The sequence below is a fragment of the Lipophrys pholis genome (assembly GCF_963383615.2).
Source record: "Lipophrys pholis genome assembly, chromosome: 14".
NCBI classification, from domain to species: Eukaryota; Metazoa; Chordata; class Actinopteri; order Blenniiformes; family Blenniidae; genus Lipophrys; species Lipophrys pholis.
The window spans coordinates 11,150,937-11,178,293 of NC_137633.1; the positions used below are offsets into that span (position 1 = coordinate 11,150,937).

At 41.1% G+C, this 27,357-nt stretch overlaps 1 protein-coding gene across 1 annotated transcript; it reads right to left on the reverse strand.

Moving 5' to 3' along the window:
* Positions 1-1,414: 1,414 nt before the first annotated feature.
* palm1b (paralemmin 1b) lies at positions 1,415-21,930 on the reverse strand. Its single transcript, XM_080480814.1, has 6 exons — positions 21,563-21,930; positions 7,821-7,863; positions 7,064-7,144; positions 3,010-3,125; positions 2,504-2,574; positions 1,415-2,260 (listed from the first exon to the last, which is right to left on the reverse strand). Exons 2-6 carry the CDS (start codon positions 7,860-7,862, stop codon positions 1,881-1,883), a joined length of 690 nt encoding a protein of 229 aa, XP_080336940.1. The 5' UTR covers position 7,863; positions 21,563-21,930; the 3' UTR covers positions 1,415-1,880.
* Positions 21,931-27,357: the final 5,427 nt, after the last annotated feature.

The following is a 27,357-nucleotide window of genomic DNA, read 5'->3' on the forward strand; positions in this document are numbered from 1 at the left end:
TGGTGAAGGTGTGTGGGTGAGGCATGGATGAGCCTGAGGGGCGCTGAAGCACTTGGGGTAGCGTCACAGACTCAGACCATCCATAGCCTCATCTGTCTGCCAAACGAATGAGAAGACTCGGGCCAAAATGTATTTCAATAGGCTTTCTCGACTTTTAACTGCGACATTGTATATGCATGCATTGTCTTGCTAGTAACCCAACATGTTTAAGTGGCATGGCTGATTCCACTGTTTGTACTGCTAACGACAAAACAGTTGGTTAAAAGATTGAGTACCAGGGTCATACTAAATTCTCTATATTGTATTTTTAGGGTAACAGGATTTAAGGCCTCAAGATACTATACATATTTATGAGAAAAGTATGTTCGCTGCCCCTAAAAATCTTTTTTTATTTTCTTTCTTCCGTACCTCTATTCAAGTACGATTGGGCCCAGGTCTACAGACAAAGAGTCAGGGGTTAAACTGGGAGTGAGCAGGACAGAAACCAGCAGCCGACCAACACACAGTGAAATTACAGTAACATCAAATTTTATTTGGTTCATGAAGAGACAGTAAGCCTGTTTATTTTCTTTTTTTGTTGTGAGCTGATCAAGCCCGTCTCTTCTTATTATGGTGGAGTATTTCCCAATTTAACCCCTGGATTTACATTCATGTGACTGTGACAGATACAAGGACGACCGAACAAGTGACAAGTCAAAAAAGTTGCAAGGCTTCATGCAGTGCTACCTTATAAAGATTTACATTAATTCTACTGTTGAGAGAACAGAATTACTTAGGCCTTTCAAATCAGTGTATAATGGTCTCGTGAATTTAATGAGTCAAAGTGTATCCATCTTATTCAAAAGAAAAACACACAAAGCCTGTGATTTACATGTACATGTGTCACAGAAACTACTATCAAGCTGATGTGATGTGCGTCGTGGTCTCTGATCCTATTTGTGTTCTTGCTGCAGATTTTTTTGAAACATAATGCATATCTCTAACACTGCCAATTATATTTACTGTTACTGATAGAAAGACTTGCATGACTAAAGACATGAGCACATATGAGTCTAAGAAAGCACAGACACTTAATATGAGTGTAACGCAAATCTGGTAGTGCTTACAAGCTTACATGCAGTTAATGGTTGGAGATGATAGAGAGAACCAGAAACAATAAATACATTGTATAAAACATAATTTCATATCAATATATTAAAATACTATTTAAAATAATATCTTAGACAATATTGCAATATGAAATTGACTGATAAGTAGTTGGTAGGACTTACACAGAGAAATATATATATATATATATATATTTAAGTATCTGTGTCCTTCATAGATTATTGTTTTGACTTAAATGGTCTAAAATGTCCAGATTTTCCCCACGCAGTAGCAGTACAATCCAGAGAGCTAATACATTTTCTTTTTTCCAACAATAATAACAATGAACTTACAGTACACAGTCCCATAATAAAGATATACATACTGAATACAATATAAATGCAAAGACAGAAAAATAGAAAAATATCAATAGAAATCAAAAGTCAAATACATATCAGAGAAAGTATATAGAGTAAAGTGTACTGAGTCTTTGTGGTTCTTGTAGCTGGAGCTTGTATTGGCTCTCATTGTTGGTATATTGGCTGTGTAACTGTACTTCTGTTTTTGTTTTTGTAAGAGTTACACACATCTGCAAAGACAGACACATGCAATGGCACACATGCCTGCACAAGTGCAGTAGCGTACACACACACACACACACACACACACACACACACACGCACACGCACGCACACGCACGCACACGCACACACACGCACACGCACACGCACGCACACGCACACGCACACGCACACGCACACACACAAATGCACCCAGACACACACGTCTACAGCTCACATGACCGTGCAGCATTTGCAGGTCTGTTTCTTTTCCTTCTCCTTCTCCCCCTCCTCACCACTTCCATTGGCCTTCTCTTTCTCTGCCATACTCCCATTGGGGGGAGCCTGCTCATCTGTGGCTGCGTCTCCTCCTGCTTTTCCCTCGCCGTCCTCGATCACAACAAATTCGGCCTTGACATTGCCGTCCACTCCTTCCATGCCGAGGGCCGTGCGGCTCTCCTGCTCCTCCTCAACGGTCTTGTAGCCCATGAACACCAGAGTGACTGGGTTGTCTGCACTGGCCTGGTCAGGGCTTGGGCCCAGAAGCTTGGCCTCAATCCCTGTCACCTCCCTCTTCGGGGTCTGACCAGAGGTCTGCACTACTCCATTTTCACCTATAGGGAGCACCAGAGGATCATTGAGAGATTAGGAGAGGGCTTAAGCAAAAAGGTTTGTCAGAATAAGAAAGAGAGACAAAGAAAAAGGAAATATTGTTTTAATGACCTCCGGTGGAGAAGACAAATTTAATAGAGCAATGAAGTGGCTATTATTAGCTCGCTTTCTCTTCCTGACATCAGGGTTCAGACTGCGTTGCCATGGTTTCCTGTGTGATATGTTGTCATAGGCACCCAATTTACCTCCATTTTCTTTGGCCACACCCTTATTGGCTGGTGCGCCTGTCTCCAGCTCTTCAATGTCCTGCTCCAGCCTGGCACACACACACACACACACACACACACACACACACACACACACACACACACACACACACACACACACACACACACACACACACACACACACACACACAGAGACAGACATTAAACAGGTTGTGTTTCTCGCAGCGCTAACCACAATGACATTTTTTTTTTTTAAATATGAGACTGGTTCTCTAAATGTCATCCAGCTATACTTGGGTTTGGCATTTAGACATATACACAATAAAAAAACAATTTTTTCATCAAGTTTAAATATTGCACCACAAACATATATACATGATGTTGTCTGAGAAATTGATCTAATTAACAAAGATAAACAGAGTAGTATCCATGCATGAGAGCAATTTTTCATATCTGGCCTGCTAACAGGAAAGGAAAATAAACAGTGAGTAATTTTACACAAGTGTCGGTTGTCAGATGCTCACCTCACGATGACCTGCTCGAGAAGTTTGGTCTTCACCTCGTCTTCATGCAGACGCTTCTGAGTCTCCTCCTCTGCAGGAGCTCCATCTAACAACCAGCGTTCCCTCAGAGCCTTGGACTACAAGCAAACACCACCAGCACGGGGGAGGAAAGAACCCAGAATTAGATAAATGAATACACTTTTTTGTCTCCATTTTTTTCCGAATATTTCAATAATAATGATAAAAGAAGTTTTGGTGAATTTGTGTGCTTCATATGTTGATCTCAACAGAGGAAATTTGATTCCACATCTTTGACCAGAAGCAGCTACTTTAATCATTAGAAGCACTTCAATCGTATAAAACGCTGCACATTATCTGCCTTTCTCACTTGAACAGCAGCATACTTTCCTTCAGAGGAGATTAGTCGCACTTTCACCGAGACACACTGACACGCCCTTTAAACTAATCTACAACAAAAATCTATCCGTGAGGATGTCCAGTACTTTTCTGCCACTCACCGATTCTGTCACACACTCTCCACCAAATTCATTTGCCAAGTGGACTAAGTGGCCCCCAAAGTAACATATAATTCTCAGATTATATCCAGTTGAGCCCGGAGATTGAATATTGAGATCACAGGGAGATAAATACAGATAAGCTAAAATCATAAACCTCATCAAACATTTCATGGATCTTGATGGTGATTACAAGAGTGTCCTTATGAGGAAGCAGAAAAAAGCAATTAACCTCTTTATAATTACTGGAGATAAGTGATTTGCATCGATCTCACCTAAACCATACAACAAAACAGGAATTTATTTTTTTATTTCTTTCAATGACATTACTCCTTTTCCACTTCTATTATTTTCAAATATATTCCCTCTATCAATTTCCAAATAGCCTGTATTTGTATCTTGACGTCCAATCCACAGACCCTCCTGCAGATAAACTAATATCAAAGCAAATACTTGGCATGCTTTGAGGTAAATATAACAGTGTCGCACTCGCAGCTGTTGGACCGTGCAGCAGAGGACAACACTGCCAAGCAATATGGGAAAGTGGAAGAAAAAGCTCTTGTTTTCACAAGTTGGGCTGAAAATCTGGACTTGCGCTTGATGTGAATTCCTCTGCAGTGATGCAACAAGAATTTCTTGGGAAAACTTCCCCCTCCCCAAATTTTCTTTTGTTCTTTCCTCGATCTCGACCCAGACTCCTTCCTCTTTCTCTTATTCATGTCAATCAATCACAAAGTTCACGAACTTCTGAATTTCAGGGTGTACCCCCCTCCCCACTATATATCTGGCAAATCTCTGTGTGCCTGTTGTTTTGACACAGCACGTAGTCCTTCCATTGAGTAATTCAGGCCCAGACAGCCAGCTACACAGCGCTTTGCACTCTTACGGTGTAATTCAACACTCTTCATTCCCCAGCTCTGCATGGTCTCAGGGGCTCTGAATCTAAACCTGCTTTGCTCTCTCTCTCTCTCTCTCTCTCTCTTCCTTTTCTCTCTGTCTACTCCCTCTTGCTTACTCCCTCGCCACACCCTACTACTACCCCAACGGCTGACATCACTTAATGTACTCACTCATGCGAATGCAAGCACGCGCACGCACACCAGTCTACATGAACAGCCATAAAGCTGGGGTGCTGAAGTTACATCTCTCTCCATTGTTCTTTGGAGCAAAAGCTGCTAACGTAGCAGACAAAGGGCGGAACTGGGACACACACACACACACACACACACACACACACACACACACACACACACACACACACACACACACACACACACACACACACACACACACACACACACACACACACACACACACACCGAACAGCTGTAAAGTTTCCAAAAAAAATCAATTTGTATAAGTGAAATTCCATAACTCAGTTACCTCACAACACAGCTCTATCAAGTCCAGTTAGATCATAGTTTTTCCCAACTTTCTTCCATTTATAAATGTGTTTGTGCTTAATTACTCAGCCACCATGAGTTAGTTAATGAGATTGTAATATCACAATTATATTCAAGTTCAGCACACTGGACAAAAAAGGAACATTGCTGTCCAGAATAAAGCTCAATCTTGCCACTTTTTCATACAGATGAGGTCAATGGGAAACAACGTATGCTTGAAAATAACATATTTACTCTACTTGCTGAACTCAGCTTTCTCCTGCGAGTATCATCAGGGAAGAAAAAGGATATTTAGTGAAATATTAATCCATCTGTCAGCTTTAAACATTTATGACAGTGTATTTTTCTTTTGAAACCAGTCATTTTCTTATTTAGATACCCTTGGACTGCCTGAGACATTCACAGGTTTTTACTAACTGCTACAAATGACTCCTGTTTGCATAATCATGTGTGTCACTGCTTGAATAAAACAAAGTCTCTATTCATGCTTTCGGCAGTGACAACCCTGTAACAACTTATTTTACCATTACGTCGACACTGTGAAGGAGAGAGTTTCACTGTATCGCTGAGTGTGGTGTGATATTAATGTGCTTTAGTGGCAGAACAGGTACACCACTATGAAACGTGTGATTTCATATATTTATTTTCACATGCCTCTGGATGAGGAACGCTTGCTGTAGTTTGCACAAAGGGCCTTCTAATACCCCTGGACAGCATGATTAGACTTCCCCTCGGCGTGTTTGTTTCTATGTGCATGCGTGTGTGCGCGCGCGTGACACGAAAGCGGGGTGCGGTGGGTGTAAGAGCCGTTTCCTGTTGGTGGGAGTGGGACGAAAATCTGTTTCCTTTGCTAAAGCCCACCGCATTGTCCGAGGATTCTGTGTTCTTTTATGAAGCAACACACACAAAATCAAACGCACACGCAGACACACACTTACAATGGTTTTTTTCTCTGTAAATAGAAAAAAGTGGGAGCACGCAAGGGGCGATAGCGCGGGTCACAAGCACTTTTACCAACACTTGCAGAGCTGCGCAGGCGCACACACACCTCAACCTTTGCTCTTATCTGTGACCCGCCGAGTTGACCGCGTCTGAAATAGCTTTGATAGCGCTGACACATACGCTGACACTCTGATATAATGAGTGGACGAGCATGTGCGTGTGTATAAACAGCATGTGGAGGAGCTGTTGGTGTTATCTTGTCCATTCTGCACATTCCGTGACAGCAGAAGCTGGGGAGTATTTCACTATGTTGAACTCACAGATCTGAAGCGAATTGCTAAGTTTAATGTTATGTGGGTGTTTAACATTGCTCTCATGTAGAACACCATTCCTGAAAATACTGACCGGCAGTATTTCTGTCAGCTTCTTTCAAGTTCTGGTAAAAGGAGAGGCGTATCGGGCTGCAGGTGACACATACATAAATTTTTATCAGTGAGGAACCTGAGGACATTTCAAACAAAGTCAGTCTGGCATGATTTGAAAGGATGTTAATTATGTTGCTTGGTTTAAATATGTCAGCTCACTTAATAAACGCTCAGGTTTCCCCACTGATGACACGTGAAGTCGGAGAGCCAGAATATGATCTTTTAATGAGAATGAAGCTGCACAATGGAGGATTGGTTTCTTTCCTGGAACTGATTCATTGCTCAATATTTCATTTGCACAAGGCAAAAACAGGTAAAGTAGAAATGTGTAAGGGGGTCAAACGATGGTGTATTGGTTAGCACTGCTCACTCCAGTCTGATTCCGTACTGTCCTTTCCACATGAAGTACTTGTGTGTCCATCATTTTATTTTGCATGTACCCCAACTTCCACCCCCAGTTTGCAGACATCCATGATATATTAAGTAGTGATTCTAAATGAGTCTGAGTTAGTGTGTTGATGATAGATGGAGACGTGTAGAAAAAGTGTCCAACAACATGCTAAAAATTGTAAGCAAGTAAGGGTGAATTGGTGGTCATGGGGCAGTAAACAATGTCATGTGCACACAAAGCTCGGTACATTGGGTCCACCTGTTGTGGACACTATCAGTTTTGTGTGTTCTTCTCAACCATGTAACATAATTGCACCGAAAGCCCTCTCACCAGTATGGTGATACAAATGGGGCATGTGTAAAATCTCTATTCGTGTGGAAAGTGCCCGTGTGCACATACCTTTAGATGTTGGAGTTGCCTTCGGTCATCATCCAGCTGCCTCCTCTTGTTTTCAATCTCTGTCTGCTTCTTCCTTTTCTCCTGTGGTCATATGTAACACTGTCATTAGTGTGCCCAAAGCCATGTTAGAAATAAATGTGACGCTTTTAAAGATATCCTTTAGCTATAAACCTATATGGGAATAGTTTGAAATCCAGCTTTGAAATTATTGCAATAATTTACGAAATATTAGTACACCTGCCGATGGTACTGCTGTATGTAGTAATATGTATTGTGGGGATCTCAGTCTATTCTATATGTATTACTTCAAATCTGTTGGAATATGAAGAGCGTCGTCTAAAAAATAAAATAAACATTTTATTTAAACATTTCCCACAGAAACCTAATGAGTTTTATTATGCTAAAATTTTGAAATGGTAGATAATAGACACACACCTGGATGTTGTGACATGAAAGACAGAAAATTAAAATAACCCAGGCCGATAAGTTCAAAGGGCAGCAGAGATGAAGCGAGTAGGGTAAGAGACAGAGAGACGGAGGGACGGAGAAAAAAGCAGCGAGCTGAAGCTACAGCATTAGCTTTTGATGTCCTCTAATGGGTGGAGGAGATGGGATCTAAAAGGTTGAGTCATTAAGACGGGCGGTCAGACCCTGACAATGATTTACGGTCTCTGCAGTCATCGCTGTGCCCTGATCTGCACTCTGGATCAGTGTGTATGGACGAGAAAGGAGGAAACAGACCGTGTGTGTAACTTACAGCGATGGCCTGGAGTCTCTCCTCTTGTGACACCTCAGCCATCCTGAATGGGCATGAGAGGAAGGAGAGAGCGAGTAAGAAAGAGAAGCGCACACAGGATCACAGACATTACACATTACACTCAGTGACAAAGAACTTTCCTTGACCGTAACATTTGCTCACCAGGCATTTACCTTCAAATGACTTCTCAGTGACCAAGGTTAAATATCTGTCTGTTTGGCACTAAATCAGTGTCTCTTTCCTGTCGGGAAGAGTCAGTGTAGGCATGCTAATGTGCAGGAGGGCACTGCAGGAGATTCCTGCTTTAATAGCTTCCAGACTGGAGCTGAAGGATGGACAGAAGCAGCGCTGAAGCCAGAGGGTGAAAACTGCAACTGTGGCTCATCTGAGAAGTGGCAAAACCAAGCCTTGTATCATGCACCCTGAAAAAGTATGGAATATGTGGACGACATCCACAGATTTTCATCAGTGAATGCTCAAATGATCTGGTTTCATAATATATCATCATGACCCATGAACAAGACAAACTCCAGTCATGCATTCATAAGCAGGGGAAGGCACGTTGTACGAAGGTCTCAGAGGCTATGTGGGGACAACATCAACACATTCAGACTTTTATGACAATACTAATACAAGGATGCCACTGTATTTAGGCCTTGGAGGCGAATGTTTTGTATTGAGTATTCAAGCAATACCTGTTTCCATTGAGAGCTGTGTGCTAAATGCATATGTATAATGTCTGTCCTATACTCAACTCACTGACATGAAATTTGTTCATCCATCCATCCAACCATCCATCCATCCATCCATCCATCCATCACTTGCAAGTGTGGGTGGAAACTGAAGAAAACTTGTCCATGCACAGAGAGGATGCGAACCCTATCCAGAAAGGACATGCAAGCCCAAAATGGCCTTGAACCTGAGACATTCTGTGCATCTATGATATTCATTTATACAGAAGAATATACAATGCTATTATTTTGCACACTTGATGAACGATGATTCATTCTGACATAGTGTGAGACACTTGAGGCATCTATAATGTTGAACGTAATTGATTTTATATCAAAATAGCAGACACATTTGAAGCACAGAGAGGTGCATCGTTTTTTGTAGCCCAGTGTAAAACTGTTACCACACACATGGAATTCTCATTTCTATACACCAGTCCAAGGCAAACTCTAGCAATGACAAAACAACTCCACATTACTCATCTGCACTCAACCAAACCTCTGCAGCACCAGTAAAATGTGTGAAAATTGTTTGATCATCATTTTCCAAGTAAGCACACAGAGAGAAGGCTTGTGTTGTGAGAAAAATATGCAGCATATCAACATATTAAATTCCTCCCTGCTCACCCTTGTTATAATGACATTTCTATTTCCCGACTTTGTACAACCTCTTTGATGCTTGCTTGTCTAATATGCAATCGCTGAACCTCCTCAGGCGTAAAACCACAGGCATGTATCATGGAAGCACAATCTATGACATGAAGGGTCCCTTTTCTGCACATTGATGCGTATAACTTCACACACCCACTTATGTTTGTGCTCCCATCGTGCCACATCACCATCACATGGAGACCCCTCGGAGGAAAAGGGAAAACCACAATCATCTGATCACCCTCAAGTACACACATGGACACACATACTGTACTGTCTAGACACATTCTTTCTCATTTTCGCCTTTCTCACTGAACCAGCAAAAACAGGAAGCCTAAAAAGACATGTGGATATTCACTGAATGAATTAGGGCTTAATATGGCTTAATATGGGGAACTATCTCAGATAAAGCACACTTTGAAATATTTCCATGCATGAGTGATCAGTAAAAGAGGTGTGCTTGCTCACATATGAATTCAGGTATTAGTCTTTCTATACAGCCTCTTGGCAGTGCTTATTGTCCCCTTAAACATCTTTAACTTTCTATCCCTCAGCTCACAGCTGGAGCAGGACAAGTGCACATCTGTGAAGTCATCTGGATCAGGTCTTCAGTGGCCTGAAGGCCCGGGAGCAGAAGCGAAACTTTGCCGCGTTAGAGAACTGAGTGTCCTGAACTTCTGAACTGGGGAGGATCACACGGGAAACCAACAGTTAGCGTCTCACCCTCAGCTCCACTATGACAGAAGCGAGATATAGGCATTGAAAGTACATGATTACAACAAGAACCAGCTCCAGCATAATGTCTTTATGTCAGGGGACCTCAGGTGAACGGATCAGTGAAATATGCAGAACACAGTTTTCCCCCCAACAAACCAACATTTATGATAAATCTCAAATCATCCTTTTATGTCATATTGACGAAGAAATGTACATAACCTTGCATAGTCCATCCATCCTTCTATCCATCCATACACGTGCAGGGCAGCGGAGCACCCGGAGCAAAATCTAACTAATTAATACCAATTAAGCGTCACCAATTGACTGAAAATGCATGTATTGTGGAGTTGGAGAAAACCAGTGAACTGGAAGAAAACTTTTAGCACGTGGAGAATTTTCAAACTCAGAAAGGCTGATTTAACCAAGGCAGAAGGGAGAGAAGAGACCTTCATGCTATAAGAGGAGAATGTGATCCACTAGTACTCTGCATTCCTTGAAGAATCTAAAGTAATCGAAACATCAGAAATTTTCTTAACAAGGAGCCACCAACATTTTAGGACAATTCATGCTTTTATCAGCTCACGAATTGACTATTGTGATGCACTTTATGTCGCTGTCTCCCAGTAAGCCCTCAGTCGCCTCCAATTGGTGCAAAATGCTGCAGCCCTTTTTTTAACAGACATCTAGATGTCAGCACATCACCCCAGTCCTCTTCTCCCTTCACTGGCTCCCAGTTTCTTTTGGGATTGATTTTAAGATTATTATTCTTTGTTTTTAAAGCACTCAGCGGCCTTGCCCCTCCTTATTTAGCGGAACTCTTGACTGTCCGACGCACTGAAATGGTGCTAAGGTCAACAAATCAGCTTCTATTGGAAGTCCCTAGAGCCAGGTAGAAACACTGGGGAGGTCGGGCTTTCTCAGTTGCTGCCCCAAGACTCTGGAATAAACTGCCCCCTGAAATATGCACCATAACCGACTTTGGCCTCTTCAAATCCAGGCTCAAAACGTATTTATTCAGACCGGCTTTTAATACACAGTAATATTGTGACATTTTATCTTATTTTATTTTGATTCAATTTGATTTTCCACTTGTTGATAGAATAAATTTTGAATAAAAGGCAAAAAATACACAATCATCCAAAACGTCATTTAGTGGTAATTAGCTGATACATTAAGAAAACGACTGAGTAGAAATGGAGAGTGAGATATCGTCCATTTCTTCAACAACACACCAAAAATCCGAGGTCTACTAAACCAGCTGGGTTTGGGCTGACCTGATTTCCCTGAACTGCCCCACCATTCAAAACAGAATTTCAGTGCTTGTCCTGCATGTTTAACCTCTCGGCAAAATGCTGTAATGAATTTTTAAGGTGTATTGGAAAACTGTGTGCACCTTGTTGGAACATTGTGGGTTTGGGTCATGGCTGCCCGGCTCATAAATTATGGACACAGATGGAGAAAGAAAAGCAGACACGCAGAGGGATATCTTTGCGGCATAGTTAGAAGAGAAATTACATTTATGGTGGAGAACAGAGGGCATCTGGGAAAGCAGGCAGTCACTCTGAGACCAGTAGAGAAATGACAAATTGAGACAAATAAATGTCCCAGATCAACAATGTCACTTACAGAGGACTGAGGGAGGAGAACTGACAGACTTTAAGACAAGTAACACACTCACTTTATCATTATTACGATTATTAATATGATTGAGAAATACTTCAATTTTCTGCAGCATATTTACATAATTGTCAAATTGAACCTGTCTTACAAATGTCATCAAATTTTCTTTGTAACCATTTTTTATTTTTCTATTATAAGAAAAGGACAAGACATGGACGAGCATATATTCTGTATGCTTGTTCAAGCTGCTTTTATATCTGTCCCATTTTATTTTTATTGCTATTACCATGGTCAAACATCAAAAGGGTCTAAACACACCATTCTTTGAAAAAAACCACAACCCTCAAACTTAGAATTTGTTCAAATTATAGAATTTTGTGACAAACATATGAGATAATAATATACACGAACGTGTGCATTTTTGAGCTGTTTAAAATAGGCTATATAAAGTATTTCAAGCACTGTTAGTGATCTAAAGGTGTACTCCAATATTGCTCTTTTTAGTTTATTGTCCCAGAGTTTGCATGTTTCTCCAAGTGGACTGGTATCTTCCCATAGTCTAAAAAAAACAACACAATTGAGGCTAGGTGGTGACTCTAACTTGCCTGTAGGTGTGAAGTAGGTGTGTTTGCCCTGTGATGGACTGGCAAGCTGCCCAGGGTTATCCTGCCTTCACACAAACAGTAGTCAGCTTGGATCCGCTCCAGTCCCTCCATGACTGTGGAAGGACTGTCCACGTCAAAAGTACTGCATTATTACAAACATCTAACCTATCACCACATGCCCACATTGACACACAAATCATGCAATAAACCAATAAAACAAGTGAACAAAGGCACAAGTGTTCTTCTCTATAAACATTGATACCGCAGTATTGCTCAGTCTGCAGTGAATAAACTTCATGTCTTGAGAAATTATTATTGTTTTCCTACATTCCTTCATGCTTTCAAAACGCTCAAAAAACCTAACTAGGGAGTTCATTTTGTGAAAAATAATACACTTTTTCTGTTTGCAATATCAGTATTTTACAAATGATTGATGAAAAAATTATTTGTCCTCTGAATTTTGTGAAAGAGGTATTTCCCTGGTGAAAATGAACCACGTTAATGACATGGCTCACGTTCACCTTGATCAATCCACCTTGATTTTCTCTGTTTTCTTTTTCTTGTTTGTTTTGAAGTACAACAGGATGTAAACTCCTTGTTAATGTTCAGGATGATAATAAACAAAAAAAATGTTAAATGAGAAACTTTTTGGCTCAACAAATGATGCATTATATAAGTTGGGGTCCAGTTTCCCCTGTGTCTATGATTTCCACCTATAGGCAACAGAAGGGACAGTAATTCTGATTGTTCCATCGTAAACAACTATCTTATGAATAAGTCTTGGATTTATGAATGTGATCTCTAATATATTCTATTCTACTTCAAACTTTCCTTATACAGGATTAGGTTTAGGTGTTAATTCTCACAAATGAGTAAAAATTATATCTTTCGTTTTGGTGCGCACCAAAATCTTTACTCCAAATGCAAACGTCTATATATTTTCCAAAACTCTACATTACACTGAGACGTTTATTAAGAATAATGATACCAGATCTATTTATGTGTACTTTCATTCCTGTGCTGTAATATTCTGCTTATCCTCATTTAATTTTCTTTTCTTTAAAAATCGCAACTGCTTTCTGTATTGAAGTACTTATGATTTCTTCATGTCTGGATCAATAAGAATCGAAAAATACCCAGCACGATAGAAGTCAAGGAAATGGACTAATGACTGGGCCTATTCCCTGTTGAGAGCACTGCTGCTGTAGCATTTCCAGGAACACATTAAGTGCCTGTATAGAGCACCAGCATCCTCTTCTAATAGCATTGTACTCCTCTGGCACCAGCGGACACTATCTGTACTGAAATGCCCTAAAAGTAATCAGCTTAATGCTTACGTAGCTTAACTACAAGCTGAATATCTTTTTTGGGGGAATATGGTGTTGGGTTAGTGTCCATGGAGAAAACGTCTTCTTTCCAAGGTGAAAGAAATCCCTGTCTTTAACTAAACGCGTGTGATACAGCATAACTATCAATCTAATGAGTTAGAGGAGCACAATTCATTGATTCAACCAGGAGTGTTCAACATGCAGCTTGTGAGCCAAGCCGGGCCCACCCCAGAGGATTACAGGACGAGAAACCCTGAAAAAAGCTCAAGCGCCGTTTTCAGACCCGCCATCGTTATCGGTTCAGTTTACCAACATGCAGAACTGCCATTGATCTGTTCAAGAATTGTAGAAAAGATTGCATTATGTGTGAGTGCAAATGTTGTCTTTGTTTTTCCATGTTTTACTGCTGGCTGTGGTACGAATTGCCCCACGGGAGACATAAAACTTCACTTTGAGCCTGACATTGAATTTGATCCAGCCTAAAATGGACATTGACGGTGGGGGTTCCACATTTGTCTACTGGGTTTGGAGTGTTTTAGTGAGATTGAAAGACAAGACTCAACAGTTTTTTCCAGCATGATGCAGCAAAAGTTCGCTTCGCTACTAACAAAATTACATTCGGATCAAAATCCGACCTTGGAAATAAACTGAAGGCTGCAGAAATCTTATACTGGCAAAGAATATTCAAGACTATTTTTTTTAATTTTTTAAATAAAGACAATTGGTGTTGTTATTATCGATAGGTTCTTTTCTCACTTATCCTGCCCAACTGAGAATAAATCGACAAAATAATGAACTTCAACAAAAAAGTTAAAAATCTTTAAGGAAAATTGCTGATATGTCATAAAAGCTGTTAAGAAACAGTGATTTCACTTCTTAGAGTAACAAGGTCAGTAAGTACACGGGGCGCCTCAAAACAAGAGAATGCTCACTGTGTGATTCTGAGAGATTTAAATCCTCCAGAGATGAATATCAGTGGCAAAAACTTTACGCCAGCTCTCTTGACCATTATCTTAAACAAACACCTGGAGGTGGACACTGCAATACACTGACTCTGAGCCTGCCTCCTACGCTCTTATCATTCTCACGCTCAGATTTATTCAAGGCTCGCTTTATAGCATACGAGCTTCATTTTATAGTATATGCTTCTGAACTTGATCCAACACCTACGATATTACAAAATGCAAAATAGAAAAGAGAATAATGAGTTCCAATTACAGAAAGTCGAGAGGATGTATAAAATGTACAAGCTTTCCTGTTTAAGACCGTCTAAGTGCTGTCTGAGATTAACATGCAACGTCATCCTTCTCCAAATGATCACAACTTCCACTATGTACTATACATGGCTGAAAATTTTTAATTTTCAAAATTTCACCTTGATTTCACCGAAATGATTGTTCAATATTAAAATGTAGTTTCTTGCAGATTGGTAGATTTATTCCAATTTATTTCTGATAGGCACTATCTCGGCAAACTGCTTCTTGGTCATGTTACTGGCCTGTTGCAAATAAAGAAACGGTCTGCTGAATCTTCCTTCAGTTTCTTTTCATTAGTAAGACATCACTGTGTGTCGCATTTTTTATTTTTATTTTTTTTTAAGATTGAGCTTCATTGTTGACCAAATCACTTTTGGAAACAAAGTCTGAAAGCAAAAAATGAATAATGTGCTATCAAGGGAAACGTGTGAAGGACACAACTATTCAAAATGAAAAAACAAGAAAACACAAAGAGAAAGGCATTTTCAAGCTCAATTTCTCAAACAACAATAGCAAATAAACTATAAGATAGTTTCTGATGACGACTTTTCATGAGACTCTTTTTGTTTTCTGCAAAAAGAAAAGTGTTGAGGCAGGTGTTAATTGTTACACAAATTAACTTCTACGTAGAAATGGAAGAGACTGCTTAAAAAAAGAGCCAAACGGCAGCTCCTCGTAAAGGATGACAGTGGAGATGACTCTTGAGCTTAATGACCAGGCTCTGCACTAAAAATCTCGGAGACTCAGGGAGAGCGAACTAATCTCAAATCCCCTTCACTCTGTCAGAGTGGCACTTCTTTCTCCTTCTCTCTACTCCCCACTTCCACAGCTTCCTTCCTTACAGGCCAAAAGAGCACAGGGACAACAATGCCCCTCACCGACTTTCTACCCATGCCACGCACAGACCCCACCCCCACTAGATTTCTCCAAATCACGGATGAAATTCTGCCTCCTTCTATCCAAGGAAGAACACAAAATCTGCCAAACATAAACAGTACAGTTGCCAATAAAAACCGGAGGAAGTCCGCTGAGTTCACATGTTAGTATTGCAAGGTCAGAGGGTAAAACTCCTTTTCCCCCTCGAGGTCGCCCATAAATAACAGCTCTGTCAGAACAGAGGAGAGTCAAATACTGTGTAACATCCATGTCAAGTGGACAAATGATAAGCCACATGAGGGACCACGTGGGGCGGGATGACGAGTGCTGAGCAACTCTTCTGACATCTCACTTCTCACTGACTCAGTAAGACTCAACAATGAATGAATTGTAATGATAAATCTGTAAACTAGGAGTTACCTAATGAAGTAAATGCTGTAACAATTATCTCTACGTTAGTCTCCTATCATCGCTTTATCCCCGCTAACACGGGATTGACCCAGGTAAAAACATGACAGGTGGTCCAGAGGGACAAACATTCACAGCAATTTGGTCACCGGTTAATCGAACAAGCAGGATTTTGGATTGTAGAAAGAAGTTGGTGTACCGAGAGAAGCAGCCAAATGAAAAACATGCGATCTCAAAAGAGTTACTTGCTCCATCTTTTATTCCTAAAGAAGCCCTGAATAGTATTGTTTCAGCCTCCATGACCGCAGTTGGAGTTGTGGTTGTTGGAGAAAATGAAGCATTTACCATCGTAGCGTCGTATTTACAAATATTGGTTGCATTATATATAGTTTATGTTAGATATTTAAAATATCTGTAAGTCTCTACATATAGTCTGCTACTGCTGTCACACCATTGAAGCCTAGTTTCTTATCGTAATAAATTGATCAATTCATATAGTCACAATGGCATCTGGCCAGTATACGATCAATGTCTGAGTCTCTTAAACTCTAACACCCTTTTAAAAGGCTGCCAGTAAATGTTTTTGTTGCTGATATGTGCAAAGCTGGTATGCCTGTCAAATTGTTGCCTTGAGGACTAGAAGTAAAGGATGTGATACAACAGCCCTTCTTCAGTTCTCATGTGATCATGGAGGGAAAATTGGAGGGTATTAGGGGCACTTGAACTCATTTTATGTCTTCATTCTCAAATGCTTGTCATCACCAACCCACTTTCTTGTCCTCTCTCTCTTGAAGTCCTTGCCTCTTAATCAACATGCACAATTCCTAGCATGGCCACAAATGACCGTCATTAATTCAGCAAGAGTAAACCTTTAAACTGCAAATCTGTTGCGTCGTGGTCATTGTTTGTTATTTTTCATATATGGAAAAAGATTCATGCTGAGTTTGCAGCTCTCAGCACTTTATCGATCCCTGTGTGTTGATTAAAGGCTCTGCGCAGAGGTCAGAACACAGGTTGAGCTTGTGGAAATCACATACAGTGAACACAGCACCTGAGCGTTCACTGATTTAAGTGTCTTCAAAAATGGAGCTTGGCTCACGATCCAGAATATCCAAATCAAGACAAGTAGCAAAGGCAACCACGAACAGAAAGCGTTTGAGCTCCACACCTGGTAACAGTGTGTTCTTTGGTTTACGAGCACAGTGTTGCGGGAAGCCAATTACAAGACAGACAACACGGGAGTAAGCGAGATGCAGACGTTTATGAGCTTGTGATTATTGCTACACACAGGACCCTAACCAAAATGAAAGCTGAGGGAGGAGTTGAACGTGGAGAGCTGCGACAGCCTGTGGAAATTCTACTGCCATTTTCTAGCATTTCACAATCAAATAGGAGTGAAAAATGTTGCAGTCAAATTGATGATGGAAAAAAATGTTGGGTGATGCAGGATTGCTCTTTCTAATCGTGGATTGGAAATCTATCACAAGATTGCGGGTATATTACAAATAAAAACATGAATGTTGCCCCTCACAAAACATATTTCAGAAAATTGAGTTTGTATGACAATAAGCAATCAAAAGTATAGTAGTTGAAGGTATTGACCTCGACAAACAAAGTAAGAGCATTAGCTGCTGTCAGCATTGCTTTTATACGGCAACCCATTTCCACTGTGGGCGGCCTTCGATGTCCTAGTATGGTTCCTCTGCCACTCTGGTCGATCAGCAAATTCTATACATCCGGAAGTCTATAGACCTGGGTTATTGAAGCAGCCTCTCAAAGCTAACGCAGGAACCATTAGACCTAATAGGAGCCTTCCCTCATGGCAAGATCCCAATCCCCACTTAAGGCTCTCAAGAGGGCCAGGAATTGTTTATACTCAGTATGTTTGTCTAATATCATCCTGTCCAATCTCTTACAGGGGTTATTGCAAAACCCCAACACTTCATTTACAATGAGAAAAGGCCCGGGATTCATTCTTCTACTTCCAAAACAGATGTTCATGTATGGGCTATTAGGTTCAGGTTATTCAGAGTGCAATAAGAGGGATGATCTCTTTCTACTGTTGTGTATCAATAGCGCTTTTGATCACTTCTTTGAACAACACTGATGATCGTCATATGAGCGCGTGGGTGTGCGCGTGCTTGGGCCAGTGGGAACAAGACACACATACAGGAACACACAAGTACACAAACACTGAGCACTGTGAGTACTCTGAGCACACTCCCCTCTGAGATTAAAATGACCTCGTGGTTAAAAATGACAGTTTATCAGAAGACAGATTATCTGACAAAAAAACTAACAAATCCTCTGTTACTTTTTCTGTCATGACAAAGCAGCAAAGGAGGGACTCGTAATGAAAGATAGTCGTAAAAAAAGAGAAGGATAAAATGACTATCCAGGAGGAAAAGAGAAGGCAGAGATTAGTAGAAAGTGAAAAAAAACCTGGTAGAATAAAGGGGAAGGTGGATTGCAGTGCATTATCTAATTATATCTCACATCTCTTTCTGCCCAGATGTTACTACTTATCACTCGGCGTGCTTGCTGAGCAAGCTTTCACTTCCACTTCCGCCCTGATTGTACAATACCATATTTCAGCATCAAACAGTAGCGACTTTTGTAATGCATGCCATTCATTTCCCAATACCCGCTTTACTGATCTGATTTAAAAACCACTGCATAAATGGTTTTTTAATGACAGTAAGGTCAGTGAGGGTAATTAGCAGTATCCATCACTCTTGTGCTGTTCCGCTCAGGGCTAAATATGAACCTGTAAGAGACCTTCTGTCCTGTAGTTATGATGCTCTGCAAACCACGTATGTCAGGAAAATTACAGCAAAATTCAGCAAACAGCCATGACGTGAACAGTATCTTCATGAAAACCTCCGTACACATTATAACCGAAAAGCTGGACCTGCTGTAAGTGTCAACTGACTCCGACAGCAAGACTTAAAGCAGAATAATTCACACGGTCATTGATAGTTTATTGTGCTGGAAAGTTTGTTTGAAACTTGTTCTGTAGCTTATTTTGTTTAAACCAAGTTGCTGGAGCACATTTAAGGAACTGATGAAACTGGTGAGAAGTGACAAACTCATAAAGGTCTGGTGCTGGAAAACCAAAACAAAGACCTGAATGACACTTTCAAGTCCTGTAAAGCCGAGGGGAAGAGCACAGTTGGGTGTCAGTCCGCAGACTTTTCATAACCTCCCCTTTCTTGTACACGTAGTCATCCAGCCAATTGTTACTCTCAGGGTGTTATTTAAAGTCATGTTATTGGACAATGTGTAATGTTAGGCTGTATTGTGTCTAGACTGGCCAAAAGTGACTTGGACTGCAGTTTGTGAGGAGAGGAAGAAAAAAAAAATAAAGATTACTCATTAACATTAACCCCTGGCTACCCATGAGTAGTAATGAATGAAATCCTGGTGAGCAGTCCATTTCCCATACCTACATTAGTGAAAACACATCCACCCTAATAGTGAGACGTCCATGCCAGGAGACAGCCGTCAACACACGACTTCAACTCAGACAATTCGTTCATTTGTTTCCCTCGCAGCCACAAAAATGCACACACAAAACTGCACATGTGCACACATACAAAGACAGAAAGGTGGCTGTCCGCAGTCATAATGCCAGATGATGACTGGGTGGACAAGACAAGTGCTGTCAGCTCCGCTGTGAGTTTGCTGACACAACACAGAGCAGCCAACCGGATATAGGCCCTCGGCTACGCTTTTGATGGACTTACCATGTCTCGCTCATACAATCAAGCCACATAATAGACAACAAACAGAGGCACCGATGTGCTGCTACTGTTAAATCAGACCCTTTTTTAAACACTTGTCGTACATATTGCTCTTAAATTTCTAAAAGAAATATTCTTTCGATTCACGTACTAAATATTTTCTTTCACTCTGTTTGGTTCTATTGTGGATTTTCTCATATCTAAACTCACAAGACAGTAAAAAAAAAAAAAAAAAAAAAAAAAGAGCTTACAATGATGCTTTTCTGATATTAAATGCAATCATTTAAACCCTTTTCCAACATCCAATCTTAGATGACATGTGGATGCAATGTTGCTGTCAAGAAGAAACATTTCCTCTACAAATCAAATATATTGTCCTTTCGGGTATTTTGATGATATTGAAAGTTTCGATTGTATGCGCTGGCTGTACCGTACTTCAAGAACTCAAAAGTATGGGAGTGCTATGTTTATAGACTCTGAGTTATCATACTCTTGCCGGTGTTGTCAACAAAGATGTTGTCCACAACAGTAGCATCAGTTCTCAGGGCAGAAAGGCAGGAGAGCAACAATGGACACAAGACCAAACAAAAACACACTCTTTGTCTGGTTGCGATTACAGTCCACCCGCTGTGATCAAACACAACACAGAGAAAAATTAGTGGAGTTGGTCCAGTTGACATTGTTCTATTCAACGACAGGAATAGCAACAAAGCAGAATTCACACATGGGCCTACGTGATCTACTGAGAGGAAGGATTATCCAACCCTATCTCCAGTGACAACCTGAGTTGAAATTAATCTGAGCTGTATATTGGGCTGTATTTTAGGGATGTCCAGAGTCTCCTCTGGTCGGTTGCACAGTGTGAATTCCAGTCAGGAGTATGTAATGGCCAAGGTTTATCAGCTCATGTGTGCGCCATGTTGGAGCAGGCTGCGCACACACACACACACACACACACACACACACACACACACACACACACACACACACACACACACACACACACACACACACACACACACACACACACACACACACACACACACACACACACACACACACACACACACACACACACACACACACACACACACACACACACACCATAGACCCTGTTACTCTCCTCCACAGTCTGAAACCAGTCAGCATCTCTCTCCCATGCAGTGATGACGGTCATGCAGGGTTGGTGCCACTGGAAATTCCCTGTCAGTGTTCAAAAGACATCCAGAAACACTCTCTTCCCAAAACAGATCGATACTACATGATGGCTCATCAAAGCATTCGCGTAAACACGTCGTCCCGTTACACCTGTCGGCCCTGACACGTCTTGAAAGTACAGTACTGTAAAGCGGCCCTCCAGCCAGGCATGCAGGAGAGGATGACATGACATAATAATGCAGATATTCCCAGATTCCCACCGCAATCGCCCACAGGTTTGGTACTGTGAGTGTGTTATTTTGAATCTGCATCCCTTGAAGGATGCTGCGCCTCTTGTGAGTTGTAACCCTTTGCTGCAGCGGCGGTCACACTGTGTTTACAGTATCAGCACAGACAAGATGCAGCCGGTGTTTTTATATATTTTTTTCCCAACGCAATTCAAATAATCCTCCCTCTGTGCCGCTTTGCCATCCATCCGGTCCGACGCAAAGGATGCTGCCGGGCTGGAGGCTTAAACGTGCCGCTGCACAAGCAGCAGCTGGACAAATCACCAAAATAAATAAATATATAAATAGATGAAAAAAAAAAGCAGGTCATCCAGAGGAAAACAAGAGGAACAAGCATCGTCACATTGAAAATCACGACTTACTCAGTTGCGGATCTTGTTTGCCTCCCGCCGCAGACGTCTTAGGTGTCGTGTTGTTTATTTCTGAGCGTCAATTCGGAATACTCTCACACCCCTTCCTCTCCTCCTCATCCTCGTCGTCCTCCTCCTCCTTTCTCCTCTTCTTTTGGCAGGCAACCCTCTCTCTTATTGCCGAGGTAGTGATGCCACGGGCTGCTCGCGCGCACCGCCCGACAGTAATTAGAGCCCGGCGGCCTCCTCCGCGTAAAAGACGCACGGCTGTGGTCCGTGTGGAAATCTCATGGGCGATGGGGCGTCGTCTGAAGCAGGTTGTAGTCTAGTTAGAGAGGGAGAGGGAGAGAGGGAGAGCGAGAGAGAGCGAGAGAGAGAGTGGTATGTGAAGGGGAGTGCAGAGGGGAAAAGGATACGCCTCCCTGCCTGGTGGAGATAAAGGGGGCCCTGCGCACGTTGACTGAGATATGGGTCCTCCTTTCCAAACGGGACTGGCTTTCCTCCAGGCTTATCATATGACGTGCAAGGAACCAGGCTGCTGGATTCAAGGCTGCCTCAGCACAGAGGACTTACGCGGCTGGAATTGGGATCAAATCCAGTTGTTCTTACTAGAGGAGAAAGCGCCATTCTCCTCAGGTTCACTGTCGCACTCCTCCATCTAGCGGCGGGAAGGCTCATCGTCAACACTCCCTAAAATGTGATTTCACTCCGTTACATAAATACCCTCGGGCTCAAGGGATAAATGGCTTTACAGCCTCAAGCAGTGATTTGAAGCAGGCTCGCATCTGACCACTATTTATATCAAACACCAGCTGATCACATCAATTTGGCAACTAATAACACGCGTCTATTCAGCAGCTGCCCATATCAGTCTTTCTTTCTTTTCTTTTCTTTTTCTTTTTCTCTTAGTCTGACCCTTAATTATTCCATCACAGCCACGATCTCAAGTCATCCAAAATAAATTGCACCTACACTCAATGTACAGCGGATGGCGCTAAAGTTTCAGACATGATATTCTGGATGTCAAAGTGGGGAAACAGCTATATTATATATACAGTACAGCACTTGTGATGCGTTTGTAAAGCTATAAAACTATATAGATCAAGTCTCCGGCATCCTTCAGAATTATCAAGTGGGGCTCTTGAGACAAAATTCTGTTTAATTCCTCACTTAATATGAAATTAATAAGCCCCCTTTCTCCTTATAGTGCATATAAATGCTGCATTTGGTAATTAAAATACACACAGTTGCTCATATCCCACTAGTTTTTAATACATCCTCAAAATGTATGAACTTAGATCCAGGAATTGTTGCAGGTTTTTTTCTTCCATGTTTATTTTCATGTGTTTGAATGGGAGAGGAAGTTTGCATGGATGGCACAGGTGTGTAATGGTCAGCATTCTCACCTCACTGTGAGAAAATTACAGTTTCGAGTCAAGGCTTATGGGCCTTTCTGGGAAGAGTTACAGGCATGCATTTATGTTCTCGCTACATGTGTGTGTTTTCCTCTGGTACTTTGGCTTCCTTCCAAAGACTGAAAACACATGTTGGAGGTCAACTGGTGAATCCTAGTTTACTGTAGGTGAAATTGTGACTGTGTAGGATTACCTGTCTCTTTGTGTTTTCCATCTGTTGAGTGAGTCAGCAGGGCTTGGCTCCAGCGCCAATGACCTGAAGTTTGATAGAAGATGGATGAAATGTACACATTCAGTAACATTTTAATCAGTCAATATTTTGTTGGACTCAGATTGATAAAAATCATGTTGCAGGTCCTGGCCTGGAGGAATACCACTGAAGCGATGGCTTCAATGCAAGTGAAAGCATTGCTGTGGATATATACAAATGAAATTGTAATAGCTTAGGTTTAACAGTTGAAAAGTGTATTTGTATCCAAAGACAATTATTTGACACCGTACTCCCTATATCTAATCAATCCAATAAAAAAGGTAGACAATTTGCACTAAATGTTAACTTAACATCTGTCAGTATCATGACTACTGAAGAGTTCCCCCACTGTGATAAGACTTCTGTGAACTGCGAGGATATCAGAAGATATCAAAAGGTGTCAAATGTGCAGAATAGAAAATTGGAAAGGGATTGGATTGGTGTGTGTTGTCTGGGGACTTAGATCAAGGTTTAGAAATAGGAAAATGGTTGAGCAGATTTAGGAGCCTGTGAAGGAGAATATGAGTCTCAGTTCCTCTGTCTCCTGCTCACTTCATGCACATCACGTCTCCCATCTTTCATTCCCCTCCAGCCATTTTACACGTATGCACACAGAAGCTCCAAAGTCGGCAACATACAAACAAGTGTGCAGGAGAGGAGGTTTGAAAAGAAACTGCAGCCTCCCTTGTGGTGTGTGTGCGTGTGCATGTGTGTTTTATGACATCATGGTAAACACTGCTGACAGATGAGGGTCAGCCATGTTTTGGTGCTGGCAACTGTAAAAAAAAGAAGAAAAAAAAAGATCTCCTTGACAAACGGTAACAACAAAGGGAAGCGGCCGACTCGGTTTCAATTTGATGATGATGAGAGAGTTTCACGGACAAAACATCTCATTTTCCTGCGTGATGGGAAATCAAAAGAAGTCGTGTGTGTAGTGCGTGAATGTGTAATTTCTTGAAGTACTTTTCTTCATGTATTTATGTGCATGTGTTTGTGCATGCACAGTGACTTGGAGCCCTCTGAGCCCTGGAGGCCAGCTCAGCACTTGGCTTCTTATCTCACTCTCAGAACCTTGGTCATGAATAAACATTGCTGGAAAAAAAGTTATCCAAAATGAAAATAACTGAGTGGAATTTGGAGAAGGCGGGTGGCATTCCACAGCAGGCGAGGAGAGTTGAGAAAGTGAATGGATAAGAGAGCTTGAGTGAAGGGTAGAGGCTAAAAGTATTGAGGGAGGGAGCTGAAAGACAGAATGAGGCCTGTGGAGGGAAGGAGTATAAAGAATTGCCTCCATCCTGGAATACCGGCAGTGCACTGGTCCAGAAAATACCAAAAAGTGTCGCTTTTCTCCTTTTTCTATTTCCATAATCTATCACAGCCCCAATCTTTGTCTCTCACTGTATGCTTTAAAATGCCAATCGTGCCACAGTGGGCTAGTGCACATTGTTTTGTGTTTTCTTATTCTGTTGTGCCAGCGCGTGTAGGCGTGAGTGGGAGAATTTTTGTTGCTCTGCTTTGTAATGAGCTGTTTTACTGAAGCACATCAAAAGACAATGTCTCCAACTCTGTTTACTAAGTCTGTCTAAATTACCTTCTCCTTATGTGTCATTTTTGCCTTTTTTGGTCTGTTCTTCCTCTCAGCATCTCATTTTTATTACCTTCTCTATATACTTCTTGCCAAATGCCCACTGACTACGAAAAGGAAGTATTTTCATTTGCTTTTAACTCTGTGCTCATAATTTAGCTGTTTCTTTGAATATGCACGGAAATGCACATCGGTCTGCCGGTGCCACAAATCCTCAGAGAACAACGAGGGTCATGCAATGTAAACGTGCAAGTCTTTCTGTTAGCCTCAACATCATTAGTCAGACTTCTACTTCGACCAATCACTGCCTGCGCCCACACATGCCTCCACTCACATATCTCTCTGGAGATGCTGCAGCTGTATTTGCCTCGTCTCCCCGTCTCATTATACGTTTGTCTTTGTGACTCCGACACTTACAATTGTTGCGACCCTCCCCACCCCCTGCCGTCCCTCCCCAAGGTGCCAGATCAAGCTGGCATCAGATGTGACAACGTGTTAATCGGTTGCTGTTTTGCAGGTCAGCAAGTATCGCGGTGGAGCATGTGATCCATTCTCAGGCCCAATTGGGAGTCTGTGGGAGTGATAGCTCTTTTCTTGCCTGAAAAGTAATTTGAAACTTAAAAATAACAGCTTTCTGCCACAATCATTTTGCCAGTTCACAGTTTTTGCATCATTTCCTTCATCTTGCCATCGTTTTCACCATCAAAATATGTTTGTTTTTTTTCTTTTGGCTTTCTGTTTAATCTCCTCTTCTCTCGCCTTGGATTGTTGATTTGTCTATTTTGTAGGATTTCCTCAACATTGTTAAGGTATCCCATTCCTTTAAATCCCTCTATTTATCCATAAATTATGTTCTGAGTTTTGCCCTTTGTTTTCAGATTTATCTGCAGAATGTCATCCTGCATCTTAAACCTTGTAGGGCACTGACTTAAATACCTGAAAATTGAACATTCCCAGCCTCTGGACTTTTTGAACTGTATTTAATTTCTATAATGGGTCATTAATTTATAAGAAAGAAAAAAGTGTAAAACTGACTGAAATCCCTCACCTCATATTGGATTATTTATATCTTAAAAAACTCTAAATGAGATAGAGATTTTTCACTAGAATTCCACCAAATGTTGCTAAACATATCCATGATGTGTCTATTGTCACCTTTTATATGAGTAATGCAATTAAATGTTGTGTACATCAGTCTCTATGTCAACATATGAGTAATTTAGGGTAGAAGTATCATGTTTTGCCATAATCAAAACATATTTCTCAAAATCCTACTCAAGGAGTAAATATTTTAATGTGTTGTATACAGTTTTTTATGCAGTCATAAAATAGAAGAAATGAAGTAATTAAATATGGTCATTTGCCAAATAAAGAGTTAATTTTCTTCCTTCATTGATTTCTTGTTAATGGTTTTTTCCTGGATTTCTTCTAATACCCATGTAACACCTTAGGTATAATATTGGTATTTTACAAATCAATCACTCAACTATTAGTCGTAAATGAAACGCTGCTCAAGCTTCTTGATTTATTTTTTATATGCTTTTTATTCCTGGCTTTCTTTTCATACATTTTTTTTTCTTTTCTTTGTGTGTGTGTCCCTGAACTCTGAGCCCATCAGTTTCTACAACCATTTTATTATACTGTAAATACTGTATTTCACCTCTGATTATTGTATACCGCTCAACACAGGTGAAAATGGACGGAGAACAAAGGACAGGTTGAAAAAAATAGCAAGAATCAGCCAAACGTGTTCAAGTCAAGTGAGATACATTTAAATGCAGTCTTTGTTTCTGTTCCCCTGCTTGTAGCTGATATGAAATAGGATGGATCACAGGCATGAGAAGAGACGAGTGTAGTACCGCGGCGCTCTAATTTACTCATTAAATTGATGCTCCCAGACGGACTGATTTAGACTGGATTAACGATGAAACAGCCCTTTTAAAATTTCCTACAGGATTATTCACAGATTTAGTGAAACATTTTTATGGGCCACATGTATGTGAATGAGGCTACTTACACATTTGGTGAAGCGTTTCTTTGTTGCAGGGTGACGGTCTTGCGACGTGCAATGTTGCGGGGTTCTCTATATGTTTGTGTGTTAGTGGTTATCATGCGTTCTATCACGCAGCATCTTAACTGCGGGGATGTGAGGACCGAAAGTGGGTCAGGTAGTTGTAAGAATGTACGGTCTTCTGCCAAGAGCTTCCATAAGAATCCCTGACACCTCTGACAGTTTTTACTGGCATGAGAGGAATTCATGTTTTTGAGAAGACATTTGGGTGTGGAGGTGAGACAGCGGAGAAGGTGTGATGTGCAGTATGTCGTCATTATGGATGTGTGAAAGGATTTCAAGTCCGCACAAGCAGATGGATCCATACATAGTGTGCTACAATCCTGTTGGATTTCTTACTTCTACATCTGAGAGGGTACAAAGGTAAGAATGTGGTGAAGGTGAACGGAGAAGCCATACTGTGTGTTGCCTTTGGTGAAGATGCATATGAGGGGGTCACACATACAAACATAAAGACATATATATATATATATATATATATATCTA

Excerpts from the sequence above, each read along its gene's own strand:
- palm1b (XM_080480814.1), bottom strand. The coding sequence starts at position 7,862 with ATGGCTGAGGTGTCACAAGAGGAGAGACTCCAGGCCATCGCT. Across the intron at positions 3,126-7,063 it reads GGCAACTCCAACATCTAAAG|TCCAAGGCTCTGAGGGAACG; the intron begins GTATGTGCACAC and ends GTTTGCTTGTAG. Across the intron at positions 2,575-3,009 it reads CTCGAGCAGGTCATCGTGAG|GCTGGAGCAGGACATTGAAG; the intron begins GTGAGCATCTGA and ends TGTGTGTGCCAG.